The 12,703-nt window shown below is 43.2% G+C and overlaps 3 protein-coding genes across 3 annotated transcripts; 1 reads left to right on the forward strand and 2 right to left on the reverse strand.

Annotated features, from left to right (window-relative positions):
- Positions 1-1,506: 1,506 nt before the first annotated feature.
- On the reverse strand, positions 1,507-3,026 carry O0I10_004254 (uncharacterized protein; the record flags this gene model as incomplete). Its single annotated transcript, XM_058484315.1, has 7 exons — positions 1,507-1,809; positions 1,886-2,061; positions 2,123-2,166; positions 2,234-2,508; positions 2,579-2,669; positions 2,748-2,854; positions 2,928-3,026. The coding sequence occupies 7 exons, from the start codon at positions 3,024-3,026 to the stop codon at positions 1,507-1,509; spliced, it is 1,095 nt and encodes a 364-aa protein (XP_058344940.1).
- A 5,150-nt stretch (positions 3,027-8,176) lies between these two features.
- Positions 8,177-9,679, forward strand: O0I10_004255 (uncharacterized protein; the record flags this gene model as incomplete). The annotated part of the gene is made up of 3 exons (XM_058484316.1): positions 8,177-9,332; positions 9,403-9,552; positions 9,609-9,679. 3 exons carry the CDS (start codon positions 8,177-8,179, stop codon positions 9,677-9,679), a joined length of 1,377 nt encoding a protein of 458 aa, XP_058344941.1.
- Positions 9,680-10,325: 646 nt separating this feature from the next.
- O0I10_004256 (uncharacterized protein) lies at positions 10,326-11,178 on the reverse strand (the record flags this gene model as incomplete). Its single annotated transcript, XM_058484317.1, has 2 exons — positions 10,326-11,078; positions 11,137-11,178. 2 exons carry the CDS (start codon positions 11,176-11,178, stop codon positions 10,326-10,328), a joined length of 795 nt encoding a protein of 264 aa, XP_058344942.1.
- Positions 11,179-12,703: the final 1,525 nt, after the last annotated feature.

Genomic DNA, 12,703 nt, shown 5'->3' on the forward strand with positions numbered 1-12,703 from the left:
CTAGAAATAACCATGGAAGAAGATGGTATACAAGCAAATGTTTATTGCCCACCCATAGATGCACCGTATGCATAAGAGTACTTGCCGCTCAACCATCATACAAATGCCTTCTCCTCCTGATTACAGCCTGCTCCTGCATAATACTTTTATCCCCTCCCTCTTTCTCTGTTCCCTTTGACATTATGTATTGCTTAGCTATGGGCATGGTAGTAGTTTTCTCTATTCGCGGGCCGTGAAACAAAGGCGACCTCTATGACATATAGGAGATAGTGATAAAAGGTTATAAAAGAGGGGCCATGGCGCTCACATAAAAGTCAACTAACTAATAACTACCAAAAAACTAAATCAACATGCTGCGCTTTTCAATCCTTGCTATGTGGGTTGCATCTTTAATCCTCTTATCCTCTGTACAAGCAGCTCCCCAAGGAACATCCCAAAATGAGTCCCCTCTTTCAGAGAATACAGGTCTTTTCGGTCAGGGATCGGATTCATTCTTGCCTAAGTCTCTACTTGAAAATTCTCTTCAAGGACAGGTTGCCCAAAGAGAATCCCAAAAGACGACCCAAGAATCTTCTCAAAGTGATTCAACCACAAAAGCGAGCAAGGATATTAAACAGGCGTGGGATGCAATCATGCCCGATGGTTTAACTCAAACTTCTATTCAAGGAGCAGCCTCGTAGTCGCGTTTTACATGTTGCTCACTGCTTCAACAAGTATTACTAGCTAGTTTAACGGTATAACAATAATCACGACCAATAAGAAAACTAAATTGCTCTACACGTGTACTCTTTTACGTGTACCAAATGTGTATGTTTCCTTCAAAACATTATGGGACAAATGCAGCTATGTTCAATGTTGCGCATCATTGATGATTATTATACAAGGCTAGCTACGTAACCTAAACACGCATACGCATTCCAGCCAATAAACACACTTTCGAGACTCAAGCTCTTTACAATAACTTGGTTAGGTTTTACAATGACGACTACGACATAATGAAAACACTAAAGTCTGTTGGTGATGATGAGAGATTGTGCATGGGATGATCAACTCTATCCTTTTTCACCAGAGCCTAGCAGGCGTCCATGCTTAAATCGACAATTGAAGATTCATTGTTGTACCAAAATGAAGAAAGATCAAATCACAAACCACGAGGGTGAAAGAAACCAATACGCATATCCGAGTACTCTACAAACAGCGTGCTTTGCGATATAAAATTTATTCGTTTGATCTACAAACGCTGTTATTGCTCTTTGTGTGTATATATAGGTTCATGCTGAATGCATTATTATGCTAATGATACAAGGTTTGAGGGGTTTACATGTAGAGAGAGAGAGATGATATATGATGGTGAGGTGATATGGGAAAAGAAAGGAGCGATGACGATGATGATGTTGAATGATAATGTGGGGTTCGTGGTAGTGGTGGTGGCGGTAGGGCGAATGATAAAAAAAAGGTTGATGATGAGGCGCAGTGGGATCAGGGTTTTTGAAAGGGACCGACCGATCAATCCAAGGAAAGCATCCTGTCACCTGCATGATGAGCAAGCGTGGCTGTACTCCGGTCACGTAATAAATGGGCTTTGAGACCTTTCTTGAAATTAGACCAGCAGATACCAATGTTGGCAATCGTCAGCACCAGCAGCGCTAATGAGACGCTTGCGAAAAAGGTCAAAAAGTTCTTGATGTTTCTATATTTCTCTGCCTGCGTCGGATCGAAGATGCGCACAATCTTGTAAATAAAGTATGCACAGCCTGCAGCTGCGCCTACGAAGAATATCAACACAAGCGGCTTGGATTCATGTCGAACCTACATAAGAGGGATGCGTCAGATGATCATGTATAAAGAGGGGCTGATGATGATGATGATGTCGGATCAAACTTACCGCATACACAGCGAGGACCAAAAATAAACATGTCAGCGGTAGCGCAATGATGGTAAGAGGAAATTCGACATCGCCTGACTGCAACACGAGAACCAAGTATTGAATAGAATAGCCGAGGAAGAAGAACATATCGATCTTGAGGATCGTCAACAGGATTTGATACCATCGATACATGTCTATACAAGCAAGCAATGAGATACACATACACACATATCACCCTAGGCATCCTTTACTTACTTCGAATCTCAGGATCAGCACCGATTTTCTTGTAGATACGCCATCTACAATAAAGGTAATGTATGTAAGCCATCCATTTCTTTGATACGTATAGTTTTGCTATTCCTTTACCCAAACTCTTGGTATAACCTCGCACCCAAATACAGATAAATGAGCTCACAAAGTCCAATGACGATAACGTTGGCAATCAAGAGACGATCGATCAAAGCTTTGAGGTCTGAGAAGTCGACACCATACATGGCCACGGTGGATGTGAGGGCTGGATTGTTGTTTTGTATATCGTTCAATGCTTCCGAGATTTGTTGAAACTGAAAGCTGCCATACATGAGACAGCACAAATTCAATAGAATGAAGGCAATGACTTGAATGGTATTCTGCATCCGTACCTGCCCATTCAATCAGCCTTTGGTTAGAATCCCAATGTTGCGTCTGTATCCCCTTAAATCATCCACTTACTGCATCCCATGCAATGCCGACTTGATACACTTGGCAGATGATGAAAATCATGAGGTATACAGGAATGCCTTGCCCTAGCTCCTCGTTCGCACTATCGGATTCATGCGTTTAGTGTATTGCGTTCCCTTACGCTATCGTCGACGATGATGATACCCATCCATCCACGTACTGATGCTGTATGAACTTTGCAAATATGACGGCTTCCAACGCAATGACAACGATGGCTTCGAAAACTGATGTCAAGACAAGAACAACCGAATGCCGTGAACTAGCAAACTAGAAGAAGAAGACATAAATAAATACCGCCATTGAATGAGTCTTCAAGTGACAATGAAGGGAAGAGGCTTACATTGAAGCGTGATTCAGTCCTCTCAGTGGGGAAGTCGTACATTTTGTGGGAGGTTGGACCTGAATCGAGGCAAGATGCGGATAGGTTCTCTGTCGACATTGGTTATGAGAAATAAAAGGGGGGAGAACCAAGAACCAAGGATAAAGAAAGAAAGAAAGAAAGAAAGAAAGAAAGAAAGAATATGGAAAGGGAAGAAGAGCAAGAAGGATGAATATTGTTTCTATGTGTCCTCTCTTTCGTTGCGTATGTGTGTGAGTGGGTGCACCCGCTCGGGCGCAGTAATTAAAATGCAAGGTTAGTTAGTGCCTTCATGAACTGCCTTTTGTGTCAATCGATACAAAAGGCGAAGTATTACTTAGCATTGTTATTGCTGTTACTTGATGTGATGACTTTGGTGGTGGTGGGGGGGGAGGGAGGGAGGGGGGGAAGGAGGAGAGGGGGTTGCTCATATCATCCATCCATGACCTTGATGTATGCTGAACCATCAAAAGCTTCCAAAAAGACAACTCCATTGTCATCACTGACGATCAAAAAATCATTCGGAATGCGTCTTCGAAAGTAGGGTGCGGCATAATGTACCATGAACAAGTTCCCTGCTCATAGGTTACTTTGTTGTACCATCTGCTTATCCTTGTTGCCATCACCGACCCACACACAAACACAGGGATTACTGTTACAGGTAAGGGGTTGCTTGGATGATAAGTGATCAGGGAATAGAGAATGGTGTCATTAGTAGACACAAGGCCAAGGAAAACGGAATAATCGATGCTTGTGGTGGTAGTAGGTATCATTATTATATCCAACCCTATGATACATTTGATTGGTTGCTATGCTTTCATCCTGATCTTGCATAATAAAATGATACGTTTCTTTGTCCCTGGTTACTGTTTTCTTTATGACTTGACAATGCTTCTTCCACCCAAAGATGCTCTGCATGCTTCCTTTGTGTATTTCCTCGAGGATCGCTGTGGTTGGGATTGCTTTTGTATAAAGGATATGCGTTCCTTGGCGTGCTTATTGAATGGCATGCAAGTAGCGGATGAGATTCGTTATTTTTTGGAAATCTAAGATCTATTTTACTTGATCGCCATGGGAAACATCCATCATCGATGTGTAATGAATGTTGTGATGAAAAGTTTAATCTTGTGTGCATTACAAACGCGGGGTTTTCTCTCTTTCTAAAAGTGTCACGAGCCACCCACCATGCATCGAATTTGGAAAGAAGGAGACATTGAGGGAGAAGAGATCAGGTCAAAATGTATGTGCGCGCTTTTCGGAAGCGCTTCTGCATCGGATATGTTTATGCCGAGGCTTATCCATTAGGTGCACGCTATCTGCATTAGCTTCACCACGCATGCAGCAACGATGGCTGTTTGCTCTCTTCCATATTGTTTCCATGTTTCTCTAACCAGTTTCGTCATTGGTGGCAACCTTGGGAGGAAACTTTAATGACTCCTGAGCCAGAGGCATCTTTGTTTCCCAATTGTTATGGGTGTGCATGTACGTCTGTGTGTGCATATGGCCTGTGCTCGCACCATAGCGGGGAATCTGTGACAAGGATGATCTCAGCATTGTGGGTGGCGGGATATTGTGCGTAGCTCAGTAAGTGGAGGAGAAGGTTGCAGGTGCAGTAAGGGGATGTTAAATGCAGTAAAGAGATCACTGTATGAGATGTTGCAGTTAAGTTTCAGTTATGATCATAAGATTTTCGCTGGTAATACACGCTCTATGTCTTTGCTCTCTCTCCCTCGCGATATTTCACTCTTTGAGCCATACAAACGCGGGTTTTCCAAAGACGGTCTTTTCGATAATCGTTACACAAACTGCGTCCTTTAGTAGCTACTACGGAAAATGGAACAAACCGCTCTTTGGCCGCCTATGACGAATGATTGTCATTGTTTTATGATACTTACACAAGGTCCCTTGCTCAAAATGGTCACCTCCAAGGCCTTGCCCCATCGGCGTTTCACACTTTTTTGAAAGAACCTACACCAAAGCATCGATTGCTCGGGAACGCAACCACATGTCCCAAATCAGATTCTCCTCCTCCGAATGTGTGAATATAATCCAAATCATCATCATTTCACCCGCTTTCTTTTTTGCTTTCTTTCCCGATTTATTTCTCTTTCATACCAGCTTCTTCTCTCACTTTTTCACTGGTATCATCAAAATGAACACACAAACGAATACAACAACGTTACTTTCCTCTCCAGCTAGCAGTATGACATCCAGCAGCTTTGCCGTCATCGATATCTTCAACCAAAGAGCAAGGCACCATCATTACCACCAACAAAAAACAAAACCAAACATCAATGTCGTGTGCATTGAAAAACGCGATCATCAATGGTAGCCGACAAGATTTCAACAACATTTGCGAAAGAGCATCCAGCCATGATTTGGCCCAAGAAAACAATGACATGGCGTGTTGCGCGTGTCATACAATACCCCCCTGAATGTTCGACAAGAGGCCGTGCGCAAATTGGGCCCACTCAAGAAATCGGGTGGGTGGCCTTATACAATACATTATTGCTTCAAAGGTGCGTGTGGCTATTGCCATGCTTGAGTTTTTACAACAACATTGTGCACATGAACCATTGCGTTACGCTGTCAATCGTCAATGGGGTTCCAACAATACGGCTTTGCATCTAGCTTGTTTCTGGAATATGCCTCGGCTTGTACGACTCTTGCTAGACCTGGGTGCCGATTGCAATACGGAATGCCAATCTTGTTTCCCCGCAGATTGTTGTCGCACGGCCCCTCATAGCAATGATTGCAGGGCCATGTTGTCATCCTGAAAACAGCATCAGCAACAACAACAACAACAACACGCTATTCGTCCATCCATGTTGTTGAAAAAAGGCAATGGAACAACACTATAACAGCAACATGACGACAACATCATCCATCATGGACTCGTATATGCAAACCACCACCACACCACCACCATCACCAGCAGCTATTCCTCCCGAATACTTTGCTGCAGGGGTACCATCAATATCCACATCCTCATCCATGCTGTCAGCTGATGGCTCATCCACATGTTGGACACCACCCACATCACCTATGCGTCGTCGCATGTGTTTTTTCACCACCTGTCAACATGCTTCATGAAACGCATTCAAACAACAGCACCAGCAAACATGTTCGTTTTGATCCTCAAACATTGATCCATGATGCTTGCATGCGTGGTAATTTGCCAAGTTGCTCAACCAAGGATATGGATGCAAATCCTTGCCTACGTATGGTGCACAAAAGACCGCACGCTTTTGCAAGTCGCTATCATTTTGGTCATCATCAACTGGCCTCATTTGCTTGAAAAAAGCAGGATCAGGTGGATCATTACGATACCCAAGGTAAGTGTTTTAAAGAAAAGTCATCATGAATGATGATACGTTATTCACACATACGCACATTCATTAGGCTGGAGCTTCAGGAGGGAGGGAAGGAGGGGGAAGGGGGTTGCTCATATCATCCATCCATGACCTTGATGTATGCTGAGCCATCAAAAGCCTACAAAAAGACAACTCCATTGTCATCACTGACGATCAAAAAATCATTCGGAATGCGTCTTCCGAAAAGTAGGGTGCGGCATAATGTACCATGAACAAGTTCCCTGCTCATAGGTTACTTTGTTGTACCATCTGCTTATCCTTGTTGCCATCACCGACCCACACACAAACACAGGGATTACTGTTACAGGTAAGGGTTGCTTGGATGATAAGTGATCAGGGAATAGAGAATGGTGTCATTAGTAGACACAAGGCCAAGGAAAACGGAATAATCGATGCTTGTGGTGGTAGTAGTTTGTCGTGTACTATCAACCCTATGATACATTTTTGATTGGTTGCTATGCTTTCATCCTGATCTTGCATAATAAAATGATACCGTTTCTTTGTCCCTGGTTACTGTTTTCTTTATGACTTGACAATGCTTCTTCCACCCAAAGATGCTCTGCATGCTTCCTTTGTGTATTTCCTCGGATCGCTGTGGTTGGGATTGCTATGTAAAGGATATGCGTTCCTTAGCGTGCTTATTGAATGGCATGCAAGTAGCGGATGAGATTCGTTATTTTTGGAAATCTAAGATCTATTTTACTTGATCGCCATGGAAACATCCATCATCGATGTGTGTAATGGATGTTGTGATGAAAGTTTAATCTTGTGTGCATTACAAACGCGGGTTTTTCTCTCTTTCTAAAAGTGTCACGAGCCACCACCATGCATCGAATTTGGAAAAAAGAAGGAGACATTGAGGAGAAAGAGATCAGGTCAAAATGTATGTGCGCGCTTTTCGGAAGCGCTTCTGCATCGGATATGTTTATGCCGAGGCTTATCCATTAGGTGCACGCTATCTGCATTAGCTTCACCACGCATGCAGCAACGATGGCTGTTTGCTCTCTTCCATATTGTTTCCATGTTTCTCCTAACCAGTTTCGTCATTGGTGGCAACCTTGGGGGAGGAAACTTTAATGACTCACAGACCCAGAGGCATCTTTGTTTCCCAATTGTTATGGGTGTGCATGTACGTCTGTGTGTGCATATGGCCTGTGCTCGCACCATAGCGGGGAATCTGTGACAAGGATGATCTCAGCATTGTGGGTGGCGGGATATTGTGCGTAGCTCAAGTAAGGGGTGGAGAAGGTTGCAGGTGCAGTAAGGGGATGTTAAATGCAGTAAAGAGATCACGCATGTATGAGATGTTTGATTCAGTTCAGTTATGATCATAAGATTTTCGCTGGTAATACACGCTCCTTGTCTTTGCTCTCTCTCTCCCTCGCGATATTTCACTCTTTGAGCCATACAAACGCGGGTTTTCCAAAGACGGTCTTTTCGATAATCGTTACACAAACTGCGTCCTTTAGTAGCTACTACGGAAGCCGGAACAAACCGCTCTTTGTATATGACGAATGATTGTCATTGTTTTATGATACTTACACAAGGTCCCTTGCTCAAAATGGTCACCCCTCCAAGGCCTTAACCCCATCGGCGTTTCACACTTTGAAAGAACCTACACCAAAGCATCGATTGCTCGGGAACGCAACCACATGTCCCAAATCAATTCCTCCTCCTCGAATGTGTGAATATAATCCAAATCATCATCATTTCACCCGCTTTTTCTTTTTTTGCTTTCTTTCCCCGTTTATTTCTCTTTCATACCAACTTCTTCTCTCACCTTTTCACTGGTATCATCAAAATAGACAACACACAAACAGGACACAACAACGTTACTTCCTCTCAGCTAGCAGCAGTATGACATCCAGCAGCTTTGCCCGTCATCGATATCTTCAACCAAAAGAGCAAGGCACCATCATTACCACCAACAAAAACAAAAACCAAACATCAATGTCGTGTGCATTGAAAAACGCGATCATCAATGGTAGCCGACAAGATTTCAACAACATTTGCGAAAGAGCATCCAGCCATGATTTGGCCCAAGCTCTATTGACATGGCGTGTTGCGCGTGTCATACAATACCCCCTGAATGTTCGACAAGAGGCCGTGCGCAAATTGGGCCCACTCAAGAAATCGGGTGAATTTGACGCTATACAATACACATTATTGCTTCAAAAAGGTGCATTGGCTATTGCCATGCTTGAGTTTTTACAACAACATTGTGCACATGAACCATTGCGTGCCTTTGTCAATCGTCAATGGGGTTCCAACAATACGGCTTTGCATCTAGCTTGTTTCTGGAATATGCCTCGGCTTGTACGACTCTTGCTAGACCTGGGTGCCGATTGCAATGCACGGAATGCCAATCTTGTTTCCCCCGCAGATTGTTGTCGCACGGCCCCTCATGGCAATGATTGCAGGGCCATGTTGTCATCTGAGAAACAGCATCAGCAACAACAACAACAACAACACGCTATTCGTCCATCCATGTTGTTGAAAAAGGCAATGGAACAACAACACTATAACAGCAACATGACGACAACATCATCCATCATGGACTCGTATATGCAAACCACCACCACACCACCACCACCATCACCAGCAGCTATTCCTCCCGAATACTTTGCTGCAGGGGTACCATCAACCACATCCACATCCTCATCCATGCTGTCAGCTGATGACTCATCCACATGTTGGACACCACCCCCATCACCTATGCGTCGTCGCATGTGTTTTTCACCACCTGTCAACATGCTTCATGAAACGCATTCAAACAACAGCACCAGCAAACATGTTCGTTTTGATCCTCAAACATTGATCCATGATGCTTGCATGCGTGGTAATTTGCCAGAGTTGCTCAATTTGCTCAAGGATATGGATACCAAATCCTTGCCTACGTATGGTGCACAAGACCGCACGCTTTTGCAAGTCGCTATCATTTTTGGTCATCATCAACTTGTACCTCATTTGCTTGAAAAAAGCAAGGATCAGGTGGATCATTACGATACCCAAGGTAAGTGTTTTAAAGAAAAAGTCATCATGAATGATGATACGTTATTCACACATACGCACACATTCATTAGGCTGGACGGCGTTGCATTATGCAGCCAAGTATGGTCGCTGGGTTGCCATGGAACAATTGGCACCTATTGCCAACATTCATGCAAGAACGCTCGATGGTTGGACCATTTATGATTGCCCAAAGACACATGTTGACAAGCAAAAGTGCAGAGGTAAAGAACAATGATGCCCACCCATGGCGTGTATTGATGCATGTATTATCCTATAGCCATCGTCGAGAGAGCTTTACGTCGACATCACCATGGCAACAATATCACCAAACCTTATCACTCCTACTAACAATGACACCTCTTTTGAATTCAACCCCCTTCAACAAAGCATACCCTAATCCCCCATATATACTTATACCTATATACCCTTTCCTCCACAAAAAGCAAATGCTGTTTCCATCTACTGTGTCTATTTATGTATTTCTAGCCCGCTCGTTTGTATCTTTCTATCCTTTCAGCTGAGCACATGTTTTTTATATAGCCTCCCATCCCCCAGTGTATTCTTATTTTACATTACCACCATCACCTTCATTGTTCATATGTATACTATGCTGTACCCATTTCTCTATTATTGTATTCTACAGACCATCATCATCGTACACCTACTCCTCCTCTTTTTATTCATCTCCCTTTTTCCTTTTTCTTATGCGGACCAATTCCACTCGTTCTTTTCTTTCAGGTTCTAAGAGACGCTCACACACACACACACACACACACACACACACACACACACACATTCACAGAGAACTATAAAATGATTGACCTTTGTCACATTACTATTTTTGGGGTCCCAAAGAAAAGAGAAAGAGAGAGACTACAGAATGATATAAGCTATTTACAAAGAGTAGGAGGAGGAAAAGTAAAAGAGAGGAGGTGGATGATTAGGAGGATAAAAGAAAGGAGTGATACTACATTAGGGTGATGTTATACTGGGGTCAAATAAGGAAATGGGTATAAACACGACTTGCAGGATGCACCTGCATTTCATTGCACTTGAAGACATTAAGTTCACTTCTGATCTCGTGGGCTATTTCAGGTGTCAGGTGGATGCAAGCTGCACATGGATCGGGTTCTCTGTTGTACTCGATGCGTGAATAGGTTGGATGCACCGTAACCTTTTTGCTGTATCGCACCTTGGGTTCTCCATTGGCTCTTGGACGTTGTGGTTGATGTCGCCAAAATCGATGGATAAACTTGTACCGCCGAGCCTTGGTATAATTGGTGGATGTTGTTTTGGCACAAGTTGTTGTGTAGGTAGGCTTGCTAGTATCATCATGAGTCTCTGCTGCTGCTGCTGCTGCTGGTAGCAGTGAAGGATCATCGTTGCTTGTCGTTACAGATTCATCCGCTTTTTTGCTTTGCTTAAGGATACCCTTGATAGGTAATGAATGGCAAGGTGCTTTGTTGTGGATATACATTGGTGGAGGTGGTGATGGTGATGGTGCTGAAATGCGTAAAGCTTGTTTGAAGCGCTTCTTGAATGATGGTGGATACTCTCCAGCAAGGGATGATGGTCGTTGTTGTTGCTCATCATCCTCGGGTGTCAATGTAATGTCACTGTCACTGCTGTTAAAAATAACAGTGTCATCTTCCTCCGCATCGACAGCCATTGTTGTCATGGTAGTTGTATCTTTTTGATCCACCATAGTGATATCTTGTTGTTTGTTCGACTGCTCTTCCATACAAAACTATAACACCCATCTCATTAGCTTACATGTCATATAGCATGTTTTCGACAAAGCTTACCATGGCTGATGGCTGTTGTTGATATACCACCTCCATTGACATGTAATAAATGGTAGAGGTAATTGAAAATGATTGAAGCACTGACACTTGAGAAACGAGTAGCTGGCTTTTATATATGCAAACGTGAGAATACAGTACCCCAAGTTGTACGTGCCCTTGATACACACCACCTTCCAATGTCCAAGGAGATAGCAAATGTAGCAACTAGAGAGGGGAAAACTGGAAGGAGCAGGTGATAGTATAATAGTATGGAAGGCTTACGGGTGAGGCATGCGTAGACATGTCCCTCTTAGGATGATAACAGAATGCATTTTGCCATACTCGGCTAGAGGAGGGATATCCACGCCTCATTTCCCCTCAAAGGGTGGCCCGAGATGGCAAGGGCAAGTGGTAAATCCATTGTGTGTGTTTCGATTGACAGGTTTTATTATTTGTTTTTCCCTCGAATGCTCCTTATGGATGCTTTTGTCTCTATTTTCTCCTTGAATTGGTGTCACCACAACAACAAGCACACACCTTTTTTCTTCTGTCGTCTCCTTGTTGGACAACATAAAGGACACCTGTTCCTGCTGCTGCTCTCCCACTTGAAATCAATCATAAGTCCCTTCAAACGTGTATGTGCATGCGTGATTCGGAGGAAAAGGATACATTTATTCAGCTACATACGTATCAAATATTGATGTCGACGATAAAAGATAGGAATGTTTATTAATGCATATGCATTCGTGGGCTTGGATATGATGCGTTCCAATTATTGGGTTATAGATGTATGAGGTCAATGCATACCCACATGTGGCGCCCGACCAATTACGGCATAAAATGTCGTTGCATGTCCGTGACTGATCAAGTGCAAGATTGGTGGTACGTACCAATAAAGTACTTGTTTCATTGTTGTCATATCCACGTATAGTACATGTTTACCAAGTGCACCAGCAACCGGATTAAGCGTGGCACAGGATATAAACAAGCCTGGATCTCCTTTGATAAGCTATAAATGGATCACTGACAATGGCAACATTTACGTTAACAAAGACTATTTTAGATCCCTGTAAAGAATTATGCAACTCGTACTCCTACATCCAGGCGTGACATGGAATGGTATTACTTGTCATACACGCAACCTCTTCTTCGTTGGATGTTGTTTATGTACCTTTCTAAAGGCGGCTGTTGTCCCATTTGTGCAGTAACCTGTCATTGGTGGTATGTGCGTGTAATCATCACGTGCCATTCACTTTTCTTATAATGGTCTCGACACCATCGCATTGTAGCAGTAAACAAGCTCCATCACGCTTCTTGCAGTATATAGGCGAAACATGCAGGCACTTGTTCCTTGAAATTTTCTTATAATGAAGCATGGGGGCTTTATGAGAACAAAATTGATCAGCATCCCCGAGAGCATCTTGCGAGAAAGTTTTGAATTCGAGGTTGCCAACCTCAAGGTAATGGACCGCCCACCCTACTTCCCGCCATTTCTACATTTGGACCCTCCCATTCAAAACTTTTTATAATGAAGTCAGCGACTTTTAAATGAATGAAGTTGATCAGCATGCCCAAGATCATCTTGTGT

Source organism: Lichtheimia ornata, assembly GCF_029851405.1.
Source record: "Lichtheimia ornata isolate CBS 291.66 chromosome Unknown scaffold00015, whole genome shotgun sequence".
In the NCBI taxonomy this organism is placed as follows: Eukaryota; Fungi; Mucoromycota; class Mucoromycetes; order Mucorales; family Lichtheimiaceae; genus Lichtheimia; species Lichtheimia ornata.